General features: G+C 40.0%; 2 protein-coding genes and 1 long non-coding RNA gene across 3 annotated transcripts; 1 reads left to right on the top strand and 2 right to left on the bottom strand.

Moving 5' to 3' along the window:
- The first annotated feature begins 2,468 nt into the window (after positions 1-2,468).
- On the top strand, positions 2,469-3,036 carry LOC122334191. The gene is made up of 2 exons (XR_006248725.1): positions 2,469-2,622; positions 2,761-3,036. It is a non-coding gene; the product is annotated as an uncharacterized LOC122334191 (long non-coding RNA).
- Positions 3,037-12,698: 9,662 nt separating this feature from the next.
- LOC122334187 (putative P2Y purinoceptor 10) lies at positions 12,699-16,057 on the bottom strand. The gene is made up of 3 exons (XM_043232048.1): positions 15,851-16,057; positions 14,819-15,029; positions 12,699-14,430 (listed from the first exon to the last, which is right to left on the bottom strand). Exons 2-3 carry the CDS (start codon positions 14,983-14,985, stop codon positions 13,602-13,604), a joined length of 996 nt encoding a protein of 331 aa, XP_043087983.1. The 5' UTR covers positions 14,986-15,029; positions 15,851-16,057; the 3' UTR covers positions 12,699-13,601.
- Positions 16,058-21,935: 5,878 nt separating this feature from the next.
- LOC122334188 (lysophosphatidic acid receptor 4-like) lies at positions 21,936-23,012 on the bottom strand. The gene has a single exon (XM_043232049.1). It carries the CDS (start codon positions 22,998-23,000, stop codon positions 21,936-21,938), a length of 1,065 nt encoding a protein of 354 aa, XP_043087984.1. The 5' UTR covers positions 23,001-23,012.
- Positions 23,013-23,524: the final 512 nt, after the last annotated feature.

Here is a 23,524-nt window from a genome sequence, read left to right as displayed (position 1 = left end):
CATTATGTTAAATATAACCACGTCTCATAAAGAACAAGAACATCGTCAGTACTAAGTGATTCAATCAAGAACAGAGTGGTTTTACTTTTGTTTTTTGATTAATATTAGTGACTTGGACAGTTGCAACTAAATTAGACTGCTATCCCTTTAAAACTGAATTCATGGATACAATGTACTGATAGATGTTCTCCCTACCATTTAGCTTCACTTAAGATGAAATTGACTCTGTTTATGTGAATGGTTGACAATTCGACAACATTTTGTGTGTAATTGTCCATTGAAGAGTACTCGTGAGTACTTTCTGTGTACATGCTTCAGTGTCTGCGCTCAGAAACCAGACTGAAGTTCTCTCTTGCATCATCAAATCTATCTATATGCCTGCTCTTCTCTTACTCTCACATAGTGAGATTTTTTGAAGGTTTTATGAGACGTGCAGCAAGTGTATGTCAGCTTATGTCCTGCAGGATAGATCGATATGTTGGAATGTAAGTTACACATCTAACCTCTGTTGGAAACTTTTTTTAGCTTCTTTTTAAGAAGAGACCAGGAGATCACCTCCGATCAATGCAGCAGATTCGTTCTGAATAAATCCTATGCAGTTAATTTGTTGAAGAAAATGTCAGTAGGTTTTCATTATAGTTTTTATAGATTGTTGTTCTGATTATTTGTAAATGAAATTTAAACTCTTTGTCGCTCCAGGGTTCGGCTGCAGGTGGATTGGCTTCTCTCCGGGCGCCAAATCCTTTAAAAAGGCACGTCTGTGCAATACAAGAGTAAGTGTGTGTTGTGTGTTGGTGTCAGCGTTCCTCTGGCCTTTGTGTGTGTGTGTGTGTGTGTGAGAGAGACAGGGTCACATCACAGTGGTGTCAGTTTTCTTAACATGCGGTTGGTGTCCTGCAAACACAAACAAGCTCTGTGTTCTATCATGCGACTCTGTTCCTCTTTCGGGCTTGAACTGATGCTAAAATTACTAAGGACATTATCAACTGTCGCTTTAATTGAAAGGGACATTACATTTTCGAAGTGTGCTTGTGGCCTTCATTAAATCACAATGCACTTTGTCTTCTGGCCAACCACAGCAGACTGTGCTTGTCATAGAAAAACAACGCATTTGAGAAAAGCGGGGCACAGGAGAGCTACAATAATGTACAGTTAACAGATGACTGAAGGCGCTCTATGACCGTTTTCTTATTTGAGCACAAAACGCTGGAAGACAATAATAAATACATCAAATCATGAATGTGTTAATGTGTGTTCATTTTTGTTCAATAATTAATCATGTATACCATCAATGAAACCATAAGGCTGGGGTAGAGGATATGTATAATTACAATGCCAAAGTCATTTTGAGTGTTATTGCTATGATATTATTAATATTAATATTATTTAATTCATATTACTTAATAAAATAAGGTACATGTATCTGCTGAACAAGATTTGGCTGAAGAGTATGTACTCTTATTAAGTAAGTACTTACTCAAATTAAGTACCTACTCATTCAGTATGGGGTTCAGAACGAGTGAATCACTGAATCATTTATTAACTGATTCCTTCAAAAAGAGTCACTTGCTTTACTGAACTTGTATAAACTGATTATTAAATGTGTTCATGCTGATATTTGCAGAAATATAGATTATTAGAAGTTAAGAAGATAGAAGTTAACTATATTAAACTATAGAAATATAAAAAAAAATGACCATCTACAGTATAGAATGCCTAGAATGTTAAATCAATGCATGTGTGTTATTTTTGTGTGCGATTTGGTGATATAGCATACTTAATAATGTTGTTTACTCCTTTCTAATATAGTGCACTCAGCTGCCATACACTATATAGGGATTAGTGAATGAGTTCTGGATACAGCTTCATGATCATTCAGGAGGGAAACAGCACATGTGAGTCAGTGGCTTCTTAGTGGTTCTGTGTCTTTGCTTTGCTTGGCAGAGAAAATTAAGACATCAATAAATACTCAATATATCAACTTTGACTGAATAGTTGATATATTGAGTATAAAGTATAAAGTATATTGATATAAAGTTAGTATATATACTAACTTTGAAGTCTCTTAACCACTAGTGCAGAATAATGTCTAGTGCATCAAAAGCACTCTTATTATAATGTAACCGGGGTAGAATTCACCTGTTATTTTATTTTATATCCCTGGCAATGCACCTTTGATTTCCTGTCACGTGGTTATGTGCGCTGTCCCCTTTAAGAAATAAGCGTTCGCGCACATGTGAGAGAGAAGTGCACGTCGACCGACAGAGAACTGAGTGAAAGCGTTGCACAAAGAAATAGTTGATAAAACTGTTAAAAGGAGATAAATCCCAGTTTATATCTACTCGTGAATGTGTGGGTACATGGTTTCATTTGACGATTACAAAGGAGTTGCCTTATTGCACGTGAGAGATCGCCAGTGGGGAAGGGAAAATCGGACCACGTTAATGGAGATCGAAAGCGTGAGTTACTATAAAGTGTTAAATAATGTAAAGTATGTTATTATATGTTTACCGAGCAGTAATTCTTATACTTTACTGTGTTAGAGGGGAGAGCAACGAAATGTGAGATCGAGTGTTAATGACCATGTGAGCTTTTGCTGTGTGCTTCGTGGAATCAGTCGGAGTAAGTGTTGCTTATTTAATCGTCTCAAAGTCTGTATCATTTTGTGTATTTTCTGATTAATATGCTTATAAGAAGCTATATATACGCAAATGGGATATGTATGTTTATGTTCTTTTTGTTCTTTGTTTGTTTAAACAGGAGAGCACATATAGGCCACTGCCGTTGTTTTGTACGCCGTTGTTTTGTACGCCGTTTTTCCGTTTTTGTAACCTTGTTTGCACCGGGTAAAATTGAAGGGCCTGTAATCCTGTGAAACCTCGTCAGGAAAGTTAAGACCACTGACGTTAATTAGTTGGTTGTCTCTGTAAATTTATTTATTTTTATTTTCTTTACTTTGTCTTACCCTGAATTAGACCTTAATGCTGAGTTTCCTTTTAAGCTCAGTCAAGAATAAAAGAACCCTTATTTGTTAGATGTCCTGGCGGTGTTTGTGTTTTTTTTATTTAGTACAAGTTCACTTGCCCGGCCACATCTAATTTTGGTACCAGGAGTGGGGTTCTGTTTTGTTTGGGGCTGATTTAGTTTTTTGTAACAACAGTGCAAACAACGGTAGTGGCAAAAGGCGACTAAGTGCTGAAAGGACCTGCAGTTCCATCCTGGTAGAAGCGACAGCAGTACAAGGTGCCAGCGCATCAGGACTCCTGAGCTTGAGGACAGCGAGGAGGACAGTGTTGAACTGATTGTTTGAGAACTAAAACTGCCGGAGCAGTCAAGTCAAGTCATGGATGCTGAGGACATCAGAGGTGCAGCTGCGATGGAGGACAACTTTCAGGGTGCAGGTGCTGAGGCACCAGAAATGGACATTGAAAGAGGTAGCCCTGTCTCACAGCTTCAGTCCCAAATCTCGGAGCTGGGACGTAGACATGATGAAGTAATGTCAGCTCTTGCTAACATGACTAATGTTCATACTAGGTCCTATGTGTATATCCCAAGAGAGAAACAAATTGTACCGTTCAGTGGGGACCCATGTAAAGACTGCCAAAATGTAGATGAGTTCATTGAGGAACTGGGGAGGGTTATACTGAGTAAGGGGGTTAAATGTTGAAGATCAGGTAGATTTTATTCTCTCCCACTTGAAGGGGTCAGCTTTGGATGAAGTGAAGTTGTGTATGGGGAGGATAGGGCACCTGAAGACTTGTTCTCATATTTGCGGGCAGCTTTCAGGGAGAAACGTAGCACCTCTCAGCTACTGCACACATTTTATGCACGGAAACAATTGGATGGGGAAGATTTTCGGGATTTTTCACATGCACTGTCTTTGATGTTAAACTCTGCACTGCAACAAGCACCACATTGTGTTTCAGATGTGCAACTGGCATTGAGAGACCAGTTTATTGAAGGGTGAGAGATTCAGCCCTTCGAAGAGAACTGCGCAAGGTGGTGAGAGAGCGACCCCATGCCACATTATTTGAAGTTCGCGAGGAGGCTCTGTTGTGGTGCTCAGAAGAGAGACCTCGTCCAGCCAATGTGGCACGAAATCGAAACCTGGTGAGTGTGGAGGAAAGGGCAGAACATGCAAGGATGACCGCCACCATCCCGAATGACTTGACTGTAGCCCTACAAGAAGTAATCAAAGTAGTTTCACAACAAGGAAAAGCAATCGGGGAACTTACCAATGCGGTTCGTGATCTCATGATTCAGAAATCTGGACCAACTGCAGAGAGACCTAGTAAGTCCAAATTCAAACCGCGATATACCCGAGATGGCCAACCTATTTGCTTGAGATGTGAGGGTGTTGGGCACATAGCCAGGCAATGCACTGGGCAGCGTTTCCAAGAAAACCCTGTGCTAGCTATGCCCGAGTCCCAACTTCCGGGAAACTGTGTCCCTCCGTTGCGAAGAGCCGAGCAATGAGAGGGGGCAGTGATGGCTCAAAGACTGACACACTGACAAAAGAGCGGTTTCTGGAGCGTGCAGTGGGTAAGTGCCCAGAAGTGGAAATTCATGTTGGGGGGGTAGCAATCCGCTGTCTGTTAGATACTGGCAGTAACGTTAGTACTTTGACGGAGAGTTTCTTTAAAGAACATCTGCATGGGGAAGACAAGGACATGCATTGGACAAGCAAGTGGTTAAAAATTACTGCCGCCAATGGGTTGCCTCTTCCCTATCTTGGGTATGTTGAACTGGATATCCAGGTAATGGGGTTGACTCTGCCTGGCTGTGGGTTCTTGGTGATTCGTGACCAGAATGAAGGGAAGACTGACTTGCCGCCCCCAGGCATACTTGGCATGAACATAGCCCAGCGTTGTAAGCAATTAATTGTGGCTGAGTTTGACCATGCTTTGGAGGGGACGTTGGATGCGGACTGGAGAGCTGTTTTAAACCGAGTACAAGAGGCTGCCTCTGTGGAATCGAATTCCTTGGTCCGGGTGGCGGGCATACGTAAGGCATATGTCCCTGCAGCCTCCGTGGCTACAATTCAAGCCAGGACACATAAAGAGGTAGCTGGAAAAGGAGGTTTAAGTATAATTGAGCCAGGTAAAGCACAATTGCCAGGGGGTTTGGTCTTGCTTCCTACCTTGGTATCACCTGGTAGGCGGGTATTCCCAGTGCAGGTAGTAAACCTGTCCCCAGCAGATGTGTGGCTGCCACCCAAGGTGAAATTGGGGATACTTGCCCATGGACATCAAGTTAAGAGTAGTTCCTGTAAAGTCAGATTCAATCGGATCTCTGCAGATCACAAGGAGGTTATGGTTAACCAGAGGTCAATGACAGGGGTTACCGGTGATCCGCAATGTCCCTTAGAGAAGATACAAATTGGCGGTACCCCCGCCCAACAGGCGGAGTTGAAGGCGCTTCTAAGGATACCTGGACGTGTTTGCCATCTCTGATGAAGACCTTGGCTATTCTGAGCTGGTAAAGCATGAAATTCCCCTGAATGATGACCTTCCTGTCTCACAGTCATACCGGCGTATACCCCCAACCCAATTCCAGGAAGTGAAGGAACATATCTCTGGTCTGCTCAAAAAGCATGTCATTCAAGAAAGCTCCAGTTCGTATGCATCTCCTGTGGTGTTAGTCCGTAAGACTGATGGGAGTCTTCGGCTATGCGTGGACTACCGGAAGCTGAATTGTAAAACAAGACGCGACGCATTCCCATTACCCCGGATAGATGAGAGTCTGGATGCTTTGAGTAAGGCCAAGGTGTTCTCATCTATTGACCTCGCGAGTGGCTATCACCAAGTAGCAGTTCATGAGAAGGACCGGCACAAGACAGCTTTCATTACCCCATTTGGCCTGTATGAGTACCAGCGGATGCCATTTGGCCTATGTAATGCACCAGCAACATTCCAGCGTCCTCATGCAGACCATAATGAGTGATCTGGTCTTCCAAACGCTGCTAGTCTATTTGGACGATTTGCTTGTGTATTCAAGTACATTCGAGGACACTTAGTGAGGCTTGAGGCTGTGTTACAGAGGTTGAGGGAGGCCGGACTTAAGGTAAAGGTGGAAAAGTGCCACTTCCTGCAGTCCGAGGTAAAATTCTTGGGGCATGTGGTCTCTGCTCAAGGGGTATCTACAGATCCAGACAAAGTGAGTGCGGTGAGACAGTGGCCAGTTCCCCACACTTTGAAGGAGCTGCGGTCCTTTTAGGATTCTGCAGCTACTATCGGAGATTCATCGAGGGCTTCTCAAAGGTGGCTGGTCCACTCCATGATGTCGTAAACAAGTGTGTCCACCAGGGAGTGTTATTCAGGCTAACAAACTGTTTAAGGGCTCCTGGACAGCGGAGTGTCAGAAAGCCTTCGAGCATCTCAAAGAGAAGCTTACATGTGCTCCAACACTAGGCTATGCAGATTTTACCCTACCTTTTGTGCTGGAGACCGATGCCAGTAATCTAGGATTGGGTGCTGTGCTGTATCAGCAACAAGGAGGAAGTAAGACTGTGATAGCCTATGCAAGTCGAAGGTTGAGGGGCAGAGCGGAACGACAGGAACTACAGCAGTATAGAAGCTGGAGCTTCTGGCACTCAAATGGGCTGTGGTGGAGAAGTTCAGGAGTTACTTGCTGGGATCCAAGTTTACTGTCCTAACGGATAATAATCCTCTCTGCCATCTCAACACGGCTAGGTTGGGAGCCATTGAACAGAGGTGGGCTGCGCAACTTGCAGTATTTGACTTTGAAGTGCAGTACCGCCCTGGAAGGTGTAACACCGCAGCTGACGCCTCTCTCTAGAAGGCCAGGACTGGAAGGGATGAACGTGGAAACTGAGGATTCAGAGTACGATGGATGTGTAGCTATTTGTAGTGGGCTTCGTGCAGGGACTGCAGTCGGAGAAGATCTGGCAGTGCTAGCAGCGAGTCCTGGAGAGGGAGGAATAGGAATGCTACAGGCAGCTATGGAGGATAGAGAGACTGGGGAGGAACCCTGGAGAATACTCCAACGTTACCTGGATACACAAAGGATGATCTTCGTCAGTTTCAGGAGACAGATCCTACTATCAGTGTGCTCAAAAGTTTCTGGGACAAGAAGAGGAAGCCCACAAATCGAGAGAGGAAGTACTTGTCCAGACAGGTGCTGTTGATGCTTAAGCAGTGGGACAAGATTCAAGAGAAAGATGGACTGATGTACAGAATGGTGGACGACGTCTTCTATGGGGAGTGCCAACAGTTGCTGCTCCCTGAATGTCTCGTTGAAACGGTGTTGCGGAGTGTCCATGACCAAATGGGGCATCAAGGCATAGAGCTAACACTGGCCCTACTCAAGCAGCGTTGTTATTGGGTGGGGATGTATAATGCTGTGGATAAGTGGGTTAAGGAGTGTCAACGGTGCGTGCTAGCCAAAATGCCGCAGCCCAAGATTCAAGCCCCTTGGACCCCATTCTTGGCCTCTCATCCCCTAGAAGTGGTTGCAATGGATTTCACCACATTGGAACCTGCGTCTGATGGGCAGGAAAATGTCCTGGTTGTTACTGATGTATTCACGAAGTTCAGTCAGGCATTTCCTACTCGGCAATCAGAAGGCGGACACTACTGCTAAGATCCTTCTAAAGGAATGGTTTCTCAAATATGGAGTGCCCCAGCGTCTTCATTCAGATCAGGAAGAAACTTTGAGAGTGCTGTGATTGCAGAGCTTTGTAAACTATATGGAGTGAGAAAGTCCCGCACTACACCACATCACCCTCAGGGGAATGCACAATGTGAGAGGTTTAACAGAACTCTGCACGACCTCTTGCGTTCCTTACCTCCAGAGAAGAAGCGGAGATGGCCAGAGTACTTACCCGAGAGCTGGTGTACGCCTACAATGTGACCCCACATTCCTCCACTGGTTACTCTCCTTATTACATGTTGTTTGGGAGACAGCCACACTTACCAGTAGATGCCTTGTTGGGTCAGGAGCCAGATCTAGAAAAGAACCTGCCTGGTTGTCCGTCCATAAGGAGCGGCTCGGGATGCTCATACCAGGGCACGTGAATACACTGAAAGGAGAGCCGCAGATCGAGTTGCCAAGCGTGAGGGTGGAGTATACTGTCCCAAGTACTGGTTGGGCAGCAGGTGTACTTACGTTATCGGCCCCAGGACGAAACAAGATTCAAGACGCCTGGGCACCCACAGTTTATCAGGTGGTGGAAGTGCATGGGACAACCTACACTGTGGAGCCAGTTGAAGGTGGTCCTGCAAAACGAGTACATCGATCAGGCATTAGGCTTTGTCCGAGACCAGTTCCAATGCCACGGAGGAAAGTGAGACCTGTAGAAGAAGTACCAACCTCAGGGTTGGTGGACGAGATGCCTTCGTTAGATGCCGAATGTGTGCTTGTGGAAGAAACCATATATCCTGAGAAGGACCCAATGCCTGAGGAGTCACAGCAACTGGGTGTGGCACCATTTGATTGTGCTGGGGCTGAAGTGGAAGAAGCACAGGAAACATGTGATGGAGCAGTGAGTGGCGAGAGGAGGGCTGCTCAAGATAGCCTTCAACCTGATACTGAAAGGACTGATTCACCTACAGATGTAGTGTTGACTAGACCAGTTCCTGTGCCCCGGAAGCCTAGGGCAGAGAATACTCAAGTGGATGCTCCCGATCCTACGCCCCGTGAGAACACAGCGGTCAAATGCTGGTGTTCATAGTAACCCAAATAGACTACCCAAATCCTCCTGTAATGCAGTGTCCTTTACTCCTGATGTTCTTTCCCAAGTGTTAGCAGGGGTGGTCTTGTATACATCCAGTAAACTACAAGGATTAGTGGATGAATAAATTATATTGTGCAGTCATCGAGGACGCTGACTGTAGGCAGGGAGAGTGTAACCGGGTAGAATTCACCTGTTATTTTATTTTATATCCCTGGCAATGCACCTTTGATTTCCTGTCACGTGGTTATGTGCGCTGTCCCTTTAAGAAATAAGCGTTCGCGCACATGTGAGAGAGAAGTGCACGTCGACCGACAGAGAACTGAGTGAAAGCGTTGCACAAAGAAATAGTTGATAAAACTGTTAAAAGGAGATAAATCCCAGTTTATATCTACTCGTGAATGTGTGGGTACATGGTTTCATTTGACGATCACAAAGGAGTTGCCTTATTGCACGTGAGAGATCGCCAGTGGGGGAAGGGAAAATCGGACCACGTTAATGGAGATCGAGCGTGAGTTACTATAAAGTGTTAAATAATGTAAAGTATGTTATTATATGTTTACCGAGCAGTAATTCTTATACTTTACTGTGTTAGAGGAGAGCAACGAAATGTGAGATCGAGTGTTAATGACCATGTGAGCTTTTGCTGTGTGCTTCGTGGAATCAGTCGGAGTAAGTGTTGCTTATTTAATCGTCTCAAAGTCTGTATCATTATGTGTATTTTATGATTAATATGCTTATAAGGAGCTATATATACGCAAATGGGATATGTATGTTTATGTTCTTTTTGTTCTTTGTTTAAACAGGAGAGCACATATAGGCCACTGCCGTTGTTTTTTACGCCGTTGTTTTGTACGCTGCTTTTCCGCTTTTGTAACCTTGTTTGCACCGGGTAAAATTGAAGGGCCTGTAATCCTGTGAAACCTCGTCAGAAAGTTAAGACCACTGACGTTAATTAGTTGGTTGTCTCTGTAAATTTATTTATTTTTATTTTCTTTACTTTGTCTTACCCTGAATTAGACATTAATGCTGAGTTTCCTTTTAAGCTCAGTCAAGAATAAAAGAACCCTTATTTGTTAGATGTCCTGGCGGTGTTTGTGTTTTTTTATTTAGTACAAGTTCACTTGCCCGGCCACAATAAGATCAGTGGTTGAGAGGCTTCTCCACAAAACTTAATAAACCAGGTCATGTGTCAAAGATGTAGGTTAGGCAGTACCTGTGGGTTCCAATGGGAAGTAAAATAATGATTAGTCTATGAAATAAATATTTACATATTTATATATGTAACTGAGGCCAGAGAGCAGGTGCTGTGCAAAGTTCTCAAAGATCTCAAAAGAGGTGCTCTAGTGACCTGACACCAGAGGTCACGACCTTTATCCTCCTCGTTAGAGCGTGACGGAGACCTGGGCTGAAGCAGGCTAAGCTTTGTGTTCTACCCCTGTACAGGGTATTCATTCATTAGTCTGGTTTTCTGATGAGACACCTATGAAATATAGTTGCAATAAATAACTTGTGGTTAGTTTATAAACTTTTTATTAGTAATGTCAAATATTTATAACGATCATTTTCCAACCTCATTTTTGCTCTCTGTGAAAAGCAGTCACTTTAAAGGGGTGTTTTGTAAGCACCGGCTGCTGTGATTGGCTGACTCGATCACATCGTATCCACAGACTTCTTTTCAGCATATCGGGTTTTCATAGAGCCATATAGCTTTGAACACAAGGTAGAAGACACTGACATAATGTAACTATTTGCAAAGCAATGTAAACTAAATGAAATACCTATATATAGGTTAATGTTAATACATTTATTAGATAAAAAACGTTAGTTAAACATAGTGTGAAGGACTAATAATAGTCAAGTAAACACTGTCTATGTTATGTTGGTAACTGGTTTGGTTTTTCTAGTTTGGTTCCTGCAAGTTCTGAAGCTTGCAATCATAAGAAAGCTTCCAAACAAACATTAAATTAATTAAATTAAAAGAGATTAAATTAATATTAAATTAATATTAATATTATTAATGCATAAACCTACAAAGAAATGCTAACCTAACCATAATGAAAAAAAGTAGATTTTATAATTTGTATTTTCTACCAGAAGGCATATGGTAAAGTGGATGAAAACATCTCATTTAAGTACTTTTTTTCTGTGAAACTAATTTAAATGTCTCCAGAATAGTTCATCAATCAATCAATCAATCATTTTTATTTATATAGTGCCTTTAACAACACAGGTTGTATCAAAGCACTGAACAGTATCAAGTAGAAAAATATAATCACAGGGATGTAATCAATTCAACGATAATCTCTAGAAGTTAAGTGTCCCCAACAAAGCAAGTCAGAGGAACCAAAACCCCATCCATACAGAATGTATGTCTATATATGTATATGTATGTGTGTGTGTGTGTGTGTGTGTGTGTGTGTGTGTGTGTGTGTGTGTGTGTGTGTGTGTGTGTGTGTGTGTGTGTGTGTGTGTGTGTGTGTGTGTGTGCATCAGGATCTGGTGCGCATCTAGGTGTTCTGGTCTCTGATGAACATAATCTCTGGGTGCTGATCCACCATCTAGTCTGGATACAAACTGAAAACAGATTGAGAAAGAGACAGGACTAATATTAGCGTAGATGCCATTCTTTTTACGATGTCACAAGTACATCGTATTTTAGGAGTAGTGTTCCCGGTTCCAGCAAATCTAAGTACTGCAGCCTAAAAATCCTTTAACGGATTTGAATAATAAAAGTGTGTTGGTGTGTTATGTGTAGGCTAAGTTAAAAAGATGTGTCTTTAATCTAGATTTAAACTGACAGAGTGTGTCTGCCTCCTGAACAGAGTTAGGGAGATTGTTCCAGAGTTTAGGTGCTAGATAGGAAAAGGATCTGGCGCCCGCTGTTGATTTTGTTAATTCTAGGTATTATCAAATGGCCAGAGTTTTGAGAACGCAGCGGACGTGCAGGACTATAATGTGATAATTAGTGAAAATTACATAATTTATGAGAGAATTATGAAAACTGTTATGTTCTACAAAATTTTACATTAAATAAAAAAAAAAAAAATTTTCTACTGCTGAAAATTAGATCACATTCTGTGAAATCCTTTTTATCTTCACTAGTGTGAGCTTCATGGAGAATCCACAGATACAACAACAATTTACCTTGACTTTATCTAGTAGTTAAAACAGTAAGGGGCCGCTGTTCTCCCACTGCCCTGCTGGCTATAAATAAGAGTATAAATGACATAACATGCAGTAGTGTATAAAATCAGTTTAAGTAAATGAACAGGTGGTAATATTTTGATGGTCCCTTATTCTGTCTACAATAAGTAACTTTACACCTACATGTCAACTAACAGAAATGATTTATGACTTCTCTGTTATTACACATTTGATATGAATAAGAAAATGATTTAATTCACAGATATGTACAACAATCCCATAGCAGGTCATTTGTGTAAATAAGGGAGATATGTTGAAATCTTTTGCTTTTTAATGTTTAGCTTTTTTTCATCATTCGTTTTTTTATATGTATTATTTCATCCAATTGTGAATCAAAACAAAATGTATTAAATGGAGCATCATTAAACATACTCATTTATTAAACATTTAACATAATGAACATATTTAATCTCATTTGTTTTAAGTATAATACAATAACACAAAACAAATGTAAGCAACAATTTCACACGAACAGCATAAAAACAGAATATCTTTTGTTTGAAGTTTGGATTTGTCCCATCTCAGCCTGATGAACATGCAGCTGTGATGATTTATTTTTCAGTTCCAGGCCTGGTGTTCAGTTGGCTCAGTTCAGTTCAACTTTGATCTTGTGAGAGAACTACTATCAGCTCATACTGCATCTGCATTATACAAAGATGTCTGCCATGCAGTCAGTCGTAAATTAGTTTTTTCATTCTTTTAAATGAGTTTGTCTTTGACGATGGTCATCGTTAAACTTCAAATACTTCACCCGCGCTGTAAAAGGCTGTAAATAACATTTCGGTTTGTAAGCTTTTGTTCAAGCAATGTAATGCATAGACCTTAGTTTGTACAGAGCCTGAAGGCATGATTTACACACTAAGGGCAAGTCGTATATAGAGAATAAAGAAATTAAGCAGCCAAAGTACGTTGAAAAGCACCAAAGCCAGTTGAAGTTTTACGTGATTCAAAATACCTTGAACACCTTACTGCTGATGTATATTTTGTACAGGCAAGCAGATGAAGACGTTCACTTTAAATGGTTTCCCAGCTTCCTCTGCTTTCCTTTGTAAACTATGCATCATTAATATAGAGATTATCTGATATTTTAATATTACTGTTTTAAATTTATTAATGCACATTAAGTGTTTCATGCACTTTAATATGGCTTGCATATGGCCAAAACTTTATTTTGTTCACATACCTGTATTTTATTGTTTTGAGAGGTTGTTCTGAGCAGTTGTGGATGTTTTGATTTCCAGGTTTTCGACTCGGTCACGTGACTGAAAACTATGAAAAAATGAAGGCAGGAAGTTTTGATAGAGCTGGTATTGCTGACTACTAGTTGAGGTCCAGAAGATAAATAAAAATAATATGGCTTGGCAATCGATATGTTTGGATTCTTCTGGCATTCCAAATAAATTAATACACGTGGAGAAAACACTCATTCTTTGTGTTCCTGGGTCAACATATTTTATTAACCTTGAAACAATATTTTAATTTTAAAAATTTAATTCCTACCATATAGCTACACCTAAACCTCACCTTACCCATGAGTAATGCCTAAAATCTGAATTAATGATTTAAGCTCCATACACTGATCGTAAGCCTAAACTTCACAAAAACTATAACCTGGTTCTTCCAATCTGGCCGGTAAATCAAAATGTTGTTCCAGGGTCAACAAAGATATTAATCCAGGACCAAAATCAGGTTCTGTCTCTGATCACTCCCGACAGGAAGACGTGCTTTCGGTGCTCATCAGACGGCCCCGGAGCACAGAGCTGCTGTGTTGGGACAGCTGCAGCTTGAACTCAGTGGTAAGAAAGTAGTAGATCAGAGGGTTGAGGCAGCAGTTGAGGCTTGCGATGCAGAGAGAGATGGGGTGGAAGAGCTGGACGGCCTGCTTCACTGCACAGTTCATGATAATGTTCTGGGTCACCATCAGGTACAGCAGGAAGTTGATGTGGTAAGGGACGAAACAGAAGAGGAAGACCCCTGTACACACCCTGACCATGCGCAAGGCCTTTCTCGTGCTGCTCGTGGACTGCTGCTTCTGGTTCCGCTGTCGCAAGGATTTCGTGATCAAGTAAGTGCAGAAACCGATGATGATTAACGGGCCAAGAAATCCCGAGAGCTCAGCAGCCACCATCATGGAGACGGCCGAGATCATGCCCAGCTTGCGCATGGGCAGGTCTTTGAAGCAGCTTCTGTTTGCAGAGCTGGAGCTGCTCCTCATCAGGATGAAGGGCGAGCAGGCGAGGCCCACCACGAGCCAGACCACGCCGCTGATGCAGACGTCGTAACGAGACTTCCAGTGCCGGGCCTGGAAAGGCCGCAGGAGGAACGCGCAGCGCTGGACGCTGATGCACACCAGGAAGGCGATGCTGGCGTACATGTTCAGGTACTTCAGGTAAAAACACAGCATGCACAGCACGTCACCGAAAGGCCAGTCCTGTTTGAGGTAGTAGTGAATTCGAAGTGACAGAGACAGCACGTGAGCCAGGTCAGCTACGGTCAGGTTGATCATGAAGATGATGGCCTTCGTCTTTTTGCTGTGGATTAAAGAGAATTCGTTGCATTAGAGGAAACCTGCATCTCCAGAAAACCAGATTCTCCTGATGGAGCATCAAATATTGAGCAGTACTCTTCTGTTAAACTTACAACTGATTCAACAGGAATTGCACTGGCTTTTTATGTTACCAGACTTGTCACGTGTTTTATGTCTGTTGAAATGCACTCTGAACAGAGTGGCTAGAAAATAATGGTAATAATGATGATGTATACCACAATAGTAATCAGACTGTGCAAAAAGTGTAGTGAGCCAAGTACCCTAAAGATCACAAAGTATACACAAAGTGTCTTTTAAGCACATAAAAAATGTAGTATAATAATAATAATAATAATAAAGGCTCTCCAACAGATTAGCAGTGAAATGCTGACCTCACGAATCGACAGAGCACCCAAAGAGCCAGGGTGTTGCACAGCAGGCCTGGGATGAATATAAACAGGTAAAAGTACGTGTAGAGCTGGTTTATAGATGATTTCCTCACAGTGTTGTTGGTGAAACTGGATCCGTTCACCGCTTCACATGTGTTCACAGAAGTCATGGTGAAACTGCAGTTTAATTTACTGTAGACTGTACAGTATCACTCTGGAAAGAAATGAAAGCAACTTTAAAATTCTGAGTAATTGCTGCAGTTTTTGAAAATTTCATTCTGAAGCAATTGCATGTTTTTGTTTTATTACGTTGAATAATAAAAAATATTGAAGCAACTGTCACATATTTTAAAGGGTAAACATTTTTATCTAAAATAAAAGATATATATTACTTTTTAAATATAAATGACATTTATTTGAATTGAGCTTATATGTGAAAATGTATATTCAGCTGTGGAGCGATACCTTTGTCAACTCCCTTCCTGTCTAAGAGTGAAGGAAGTGTTTATGTGATGGTTGTGGCTTTGCAGAGTTTCTCCCCCAAATCTTTGTGTGCTCGTCTTGTATTCTGAACTTATTTCTCCATTGAATGTATAAGTTAGCCTACCATTTGGCTTTAACAGTGATTTTAACATTTGTTTAACAAAATGTTCTAAACATTTTGGTCTTTAGAACCAGTATCTCATGCAAAGCTGGGTGCACAGTAAAACTGCAAGCACGTGTTGAACAAATAAGGAACTCAGGTTTCACAAGTATGCAAATGTTAAAATTCATTGCTCTTCATTCTAGATTTTATTTTCTACTGTGAAATAAGAAATGTACTGCAGAGTCTGCCACTAAGATATTCTGTTTAGTTGAAACAATTATTCTGTGGCTCCAGGAGACAATGTATGTAGTTCTTTCTTTCACCACAAGCATGATTCAATGATTTGACTTTGAAAAGACATGGTTCTGAGGCTTTTTAACAACTATTAAAGCTTTTTGAAATGTAATTCATCAAATATAAGGGCAACAACAACAACAAAATATTTTTACCTGTATTTCCCATGTAAGATGAAAAAGCAATGCACGGTATAGTTTGTTTGCTTAATCCAGGCATGTCTCGAATGCACCTGGAAAGGAAGAAATAACCGTTCTTGCCTCTCCCTGTTGGACTGAGCTGCAGGCTGCTGGTATGATCTCCGGTGCTTTCCAGCGCTCTCATCACGCAGTCTGCTGCTGCAGGAGGAAGTTAGCTGTGACGTGCAAGTAATTGTTATTCTTCTGCTACGCCACTGCTATAAAAAACCCATGATGTCTCATGAAAAGCAAAAGTGTTTGATATCTCTGTTTCAGGAGAGGTTGGATGTTTTTCATAGCAGTCAGTTAGTTACAACAAATGGTAACCGTTTGTCACTAATTTACTGCATTAATGGTTGCAAACATGGCAGACATCGATACCCAAATGAAAGCACATGCAAATACAGTATAATTGTTCTCTAAAAGCTGGATACAGGACCTTGACCTGATTCTTTCCAGGCTGTAGCTAGGAGGCATGATTCAATTAAACATACTGTACATTTTATTTTGAACATAATTTATTTTGCACTACAGTGTACATCTTGCTCAAAACAATGTGACATGACCAAACCACAAGTCATATAGAAGCTAGACTGTTTTTACTTTGGCCTCATGGCACCTACTAGATATCCTTAAATCCATCAACCATTAAAATGAACAAAGATCAAACATGTTCATAATTTCTCTTTTTAGATTTTTTTGATTATTGATGTGGTACAGTATGTGAATATGTGGAGCAATCACAACTTAATAGCCTTCTCAAATCATTACAACTTGTCTAAAATAAAATGAATAGATATACTAAAACAGTTCAAGCTTATAACAGTGTTTAAACATTAAACATGCGCTATAATAATAAATGTGGGATATTTATTGTTATTATGGTATTTTTTAGCCTCTGCTGTCATTGTTATGTATCAATATATGTAAATGACCTTAAGGAATTTTAAAAATCATTAAACAGGACTTCTCTTTAAAGGCGGCCGTCAGACACGTGGACTGTGTTCCATGTGACCTACTTTTAGATCATTGTCTTTATGGCCTTCAGATGTGTCTCATTTATTAAGTATTTTACGTTGTGTATTCAAGTCCTGTTGTTTGAGTACAGTTTTTGCTAATTGAAGGATGCCTAAAATAAGGGTAAACGTAAAATTCTGAACTATGACGTGAAAATCGTAATCGAAGTCGGGGCACATTGGACCCGGGTTTAAATGCAGGGCTCTAGTACTTAATCTATGTCAAAAACTCAAGATGCAAGGGTGAACTCTCGAATGGCAAATCCATCCATGCACAGAGACTGCATCAGGTGGAGGCTCTGTCATTTATGTTTTCTGGCAATTAATGTTAAAAATAGGGCTGTCATTTATTAACATGCACATCATGTGCCTATTAAAGAGAAAGTACAGAGACAGCACGACTTAACTTGAGTGAGGAGAATCCACATGTAGCCTGTTGTTGTGACTTACTGAGTATTACATTTATGTGGTACGTTTTCTTTGAATCCATGTTATAAAATTGCTATTTTCTAATGTTGCTAAATAGCTTTTAATTTTCTATTTGTGCTTAAAGGGTGTTATGTGCATTTATTAATTGGATTATTTTTGCTTGGCATACCTGCGTCAAGACGTTGTCGCACGCTTCAGAAGGTGCAGCTTATAATGTAATGTGCTTCATTTTATACTTCTTTTACAAGAAATCGTAACACAAGATGCACAAAACACTTCCGTTGAAACGTAAATACTGTGTAAGGTGAAATTGATGACTTGTGTGTGCAGAAAGCAGTTCGTTTTACTTTCCTCAGAGTTTATCAGGCCGTACTCACTAGATGTGATAAATGATCAATATGTTGATTTTAGCTGTGTTTAAAATTGCATGTTTTCATTTCATGCTTTTGAATTAGGGTTATCTGAATTCATCTTGCATATGCCGTTATTGAACAGCATTTAATAAACAGGGTTAATATCCAAGCTGTATTCTTGAATGGTCAATTTAATTATATATTGTTTTGTGCTTATGTGTACATTTTGAGTATCTTATCCTATTTGCAGTGTTAGTGGAGACTGGTGAAGGCTGTTGATTGTACTTTCTTATGTCTTCTGTTGTGATTTCCTTCATTCATTACTGGGAAAGAGTGATAAAGTAATGTGCTGAGGTTTTGTTATATGCATATGCTTTTATTATTTATTAGAGTAAATATGCCATCAAGGAAGCCATCACTGTAGCAATCCTGCTTTTCATATTTTCTTTATTAATCTTTATTTACTTCTTTTCAGGATTATTACACTGTCATAAAGGAAAACAAGCTATATAAACATTTAGTTAAATACTTGATTAATGAAATTTTGATGTTATTTGAAGAAAAGATCTTCAACGTATGCAATTTCCTAGAAAACCTTGTACATTTAATAGAAGTTCACCTTTTATTAAAATGTTATATTGTGTTAGTGTGAACCAGAAGTTATGACTGTAATATTCAGTTAACTGGGCAGGGCTTGATCTTATCTCACTTCCTCCTCATCTCGAGCTGGAGGAGCGGTTCATGTTCTGCCTTTCTAGAGACAACACTCGTTTTCATGTTTTGACTAAAGGTTTTTTTTACGTGTATCACATTTTCACAAGAGATTATTCACCACAAGTCTAGAAATGTGTGCAAATTAAAAAATAATCCATTTTGAGTTTTATGTGTTACCATTGCAACATCCAACCCCAGTTAGCTTAAACATATTTGACCGTTAGTCCATAAAGAATGTGGAGCAATCTCTAAATATATATATAAAGCATTAAAAAATCCTCAACCTAGTATGTTTTTTTAAGTAATCAAAAAACCCCACCAAACTGTTAATTGCTAAAACCTTTGAATAAAATGCGCATTAGCGACATCTAGTGGTCAGAGTTGTTTCCCATCATTTATAACAAATCCAAATAGGAACAGCAACAGTTAGATCAAACAGGAATTCTGTGACATACAAGAGTGGGATTCTTCTCCGTTCTGGGGTATGAATTATGTAATCTCTTCCATCCACCTCGCTTTTGATCACATAAGGACCAGAAAAATGCACAGAAAGACAAGACCCTGGCAGAAAATCACGAGCAGCTACCTTCCGCTTCATTTTCTTTTGCTAATGAAAAAGAGTTTCCTTGGTCATAGTACATAGACACAGTACGTTATAGAAACATTCACAGGTATGGGAAACAAGGTCAAGGACATTCATTTCTCAAAAGGCATTGAAACAAAAACAAAAAAAAACTTCTTTCAATAACACCAATTCTGAAGGTCTAAATCTTAATGAATCCTGTCACGCTTCACACAACGCAAATAAAACGACAGGAACTCCCTCATCCCAGTCCTTCCCGTTCTCTACACAGTATTTATGGAGTACAGATTTTAATGCATGACGTCCGTCAATGATGTAACATCTCCTTTACCTCCTTCAGGGACTTAGCGATGCATATTATTAATAAAATTAAAAACAAGGTTTAAATATATTTATGTTAGGAATTTTACTGAATATCTTCATGGAACTGGATCTTTACTTAATAATCTAATCGGTCATTTTGACTTAAAGAGTGTATGGGCCATCCCATCCTTTCCATTAGTCTTGATCAAGTACTGCCATTTAATTCTCAAATCAAATGCCTTTTCAGCATCTAGTTAAACAAATGCAGTATTGGATTTCTAATTTAATATGTTAAGTACTGCCTTCCCAAAATGAAGCCATTTTGAATCACACAAACAACTCAGGCCAGAAGAATATCTCCAAAGAATCATCATTTAAATGCTTGAAGTTCCAGCTATGAGGTGAACATAAACCTAGATCATTTATCTCCTTTCCAAATACCACAGGTGACTGGAATACAACAGCATGAAACAGACTTTGCTGAGGTGGTGATTAAACTGTGTAGAATCAGTAGTAATAAATGTTTTTATGTAGTAATTTATGTTTATGAATGCATACTACAGGTTAAGTTTAGAATTCATGTGTGCATTTCTTTAAAAACATAAAAATTCACATAATAAGTCTATAAAAGTAGAGTAGGAGAAAAAATGCCTTTTCCTTTAATCCAATGAAAATTACGTGCCAAAGCGGGCCTGCAACAACATATTTAAGAGTATTAAGGCAGCTCTTGAGACCTGGACACAATCCTTTTTGAGTCTGAGACAATGGACCTATTGCTGTATTAATAATAAGCATTTGGTCAAGTAGATGCAATACCAGAGGATTTTCCTCCGTCTTCACATAAAACCCAGTTTCTGATATCCCACATGCTTATTGTGCAAGTGACTAGATTCTGACAAAACTCACAAATCTGAGAATATATAATGAGTAAATAAATAATAGAAGTAATTATTATCGCATGGCTCTGGGGGTGGGCGAATAAAGACCTCATAAAGTGAATTCATGTACTTTTGTAAAAATCTTTTTTTTTTTTATAAAAAACAACTTTTGTCCCTCAATAAACAACTAATTTGCTACTTATTTATGGTTGTTAAGTTTAGGTATGGGCCAGGATTAAAGGATCTAAAATGTGGCTGTAATATCACAGATTGAATAAAGCATTATAAAAGTGAAATGACTTGACAACCATTAATGCAATGTCCTAATCTTTATTTACACAAAATGCCACATCGAGATCATGCAGAAATACAACATTTTCTCACATGCTTAAAAAAAATATTACACACAATTTGAATGGCATTTACTCTCAGCATTGTCTCAAGGGCTTCTATAGTAGACATTAATGTAAACAGTTTTCTGCCACAGACAGCAGCGGTGCAGGTCAAATTAGTTCATAACTATATAAATATGGTAACATTTTATTGTAACACATGTATTTCCTATTACTATATTAATAACTGATGCATAATTACATACAAGTAACCCTATGACAAGTCCTAATCCTAACCCTAACCATATCAGTACATGTACTTACGTGTAAAAATTAACTTAGTGTTACCCTAAATAGTAACATAGTTTGGAAATTTATTATAGCCACACTAACACAAGAGTGAATGCTTTGGGTGTACATTCACATCTTCAGGTGCATATCTGCTGTTAGCGTGACTTGCTCAAGGACCTCATTTATAAAATGTTGCGCAGAAACCAACCTTAAATTTGATTCATAGAATGAACATACAAACAGAAAACAGCTGCAAGAACAGCTTACATTTTCAAAAACCTGCAAATTCCCCAGCAATAAAAAGTGTGTACATCTGCTCAGACCCTGACGTGATGCTAAGTGCTGTTCCTTGTTGAATGGCTTTTCCCCTGCATTGAACACCTCTGCTCGACTCAGTCTAGTACAACATAGCACGGCTTGGTTTGCGTTTCCACTGCAGTTTAGTATCTCTTTAGAGTGGGCGGGATTATTCACATATCATTATAGTTGATAACTATATAGTGACTCCTGGAAAAAGCTTTCATTGCACGTCTCCCTATGAAGCTTGTGCCCCATCCTCTCCTTGACTATCATAGAGAGGAACATCTTTGCTCCCAAACAGACCACAAAACATTTTTTGATTGTTAAAAGAATGTGCACTCATTTAAAACAGTTGGGTTTGTTCCTTCACTGGCTGATTTAAATATGGCGGCCTGTGTGTGTCTCACTCAAGTTCAGTGAAGCAGGTAGTGATGAGTGTTTAGCAGGGTGTGCACGACACGTTTTGGTAAATGTACGGTATTCTTGGAACTTCAGTTGAGGTGGTACTAAAAAAAATATATAACCAAGATAACCAAGCTTTTTGGATTTGGAAAGTGAACTGTACACATGCAAAAGTAAGACAAAACTTGTTAGCATTACGGTATTGTTAGCAATACCAATGGCGTGGCAATAATCATATGCATAATAAAATGCAATGATGAGTAACTCAGCTCACTGGTACTCCTGTGTTAACACTAAACTCCTAGTAAACCTACAACTAGTCAACACAAACTAATGGACATAAAAGGATCATAGAAGAGACACAGATGTTTCATGCCACAAATTCCAGTCATTGTATTTAACGTTACATCCTGAAACTAGAAACTCACAGATATCCTTCTGACTGAACTATGTATTCCTCTCAGAACTGGATCTCACTGGCTTGATCTTTTCCATTGCTGGCCAATATGTGGAGTTCAACTGCTTGTGTTTCAGGATTCTCCTTGCTGGATACAGGGTATTCCGTTTGGAGCACGTTTTCCTGCATGGAAGCCTGACACTTCCCAGTAGTCAGTGATTTCTGAAAGGACTCTGAAGTAAAGTAATAGACTACCGGGTCAAAGCAGCAGTTGAAGGTTGCAATGCAAAGTGTTATGGGATACAGGATTCGTGCAAGCCTCTCCACCCAGCAGCTCACGAGTGCTCGAATCCGCACCATGGCATATATAATCAGAACAGAATTGTAAGGTACAAAACAGACAATAAAAATGGCCAAATGCACTACAATCATGCGCAGAATACGCTCCTTGTTGGTGCCAGTCTGACAAAGGGTAGCAGGTCTACGTAAAGTCCTTAGCACCATGGAGGAGCAGGCTAAATTGATCATCAATGGGATGAGGAAACCCACCACTTCAATGAAGATGGTGATCTTTGACAAATACGTTTTCCATGTTTTCTTGGAGAATCCCTCGAAGCAGGTGGTGCTAGTTTTGGATTGGTTGGTGGAAGAGAAGAATGTGACTGACATGCCCCCACCGAGTATCAACAACCAGATGATACCACACACAATACCAGCATTGCGACGGGTGCGGATGGAGAGTGAACGGAAGGGGTAAACGATAGCCAAGAAGCGATCCACACTGATGCATGTCAAGAACAGCATACTGCCGTAGATATTGGTGATGAAGGCTCCTCCAGAGATCTTACACAATGTATCACCAAACGGCCAGTGGCGATTCACATTATAAAAGATCTTGAAAGGAAGAGTAAACACAAACACTAAGTCTGATAAGGCTAGATTGGTCATGAAAAGTGTAGTCTCGTTACGCATTTTAATGCGACAGCAGAAGACAAACAGTGAAGCACAGTTGGTGACAAGTCCCAGAACAAATGCAACACTGTACACCACACCATACAGGTTGTACTTGAAAGAGTCATCAATACCACAGTTCTCCATTCCAGTCTCATTAAGAACAAGACTGGCCATGATGGCACTTAAGGTGGAAGTTGTACTTCTGTCTTCAGTTAATTCCTAAAAATCTGCTCTTGATTCATGATCTGTCTTTCCCATCATCTTTGCACAGCTCTACAAAGCTTCATCAGATGTTCACAACTTTGTCACCTTTGTCTAGGTTCAGCAACAGGCAATTCTGTAGTTTCCTGCATGGGGGACAACAGCAATAACATAAGTCAAGACACCTTTATTTAAATAACTTTTAACTTTACAATTAGTGTTAAAGCAGCTTTAGAGTATCAAATAGAAAAATAGTGCATAATGATAATAGTGAAGTTAATGCAGAAGAACAATAGTAAACACTCGATTTGTAGTTATAGTAATCTCATTGTCTAGCTCAGTTCAGTTTAAATCGTATCCTTGTAATCAAGTGAATGATATCACTAGAAATTAAGTGTCCCCAACTAATCAAGCCAGAGGAACCAAAACTCCATCTGTGACTGAAAAAAGCTTGGGACAAACCAGTCTCAGATGGGGACTCGTTCTCTGGACAAATG

This window comes from Puntigrus tetrazona, unplaced genomic scaffold (genome assembly GCF_018831695.1).
Source record: "Puntigrus tetrazona isolate hp1 unplaced genomic scaffold, ASM1883169v1 S000000498, whole genome shotgun sequence".
Lineage (NCBI taxonomy): Eukaryota > Metazoa > Chordata > Actinopteri > Cypriniformes > Cyprinidae > Puntigrus > Puntigrus tetrazona.
The sequence above is the reverse complement of the archived record's forward strand: the minus strand, read 5'-3'. Positions and strand labels throughout refer to the sequence as shown.

Excerpts from the sequence above, each read along its gene's own strand:
- LOC122334188 (XM_043232049.1), bottom strand. The coding sequence starts at position 23,000 with ATGGCCAGTCTTGTTCTTAATGAGACTGGAATGGAGAACTGTGGTATT.
- LOC122334187 (XM_043232048.1), bottom strand. The coding sequence starts at position 14,985 with ATGACTTCTGTGAACACATGTGAAGCGGTGAACGGATCCAGTTTCACC. Across the intron at positions 14,431-14,818 it reads GTGCTCTGTCGATTCGTGAG|CAAAAAGACGAAGGCCATCA; the intron begins GTCAGCATTTCA and ends TTTAATCCACAG.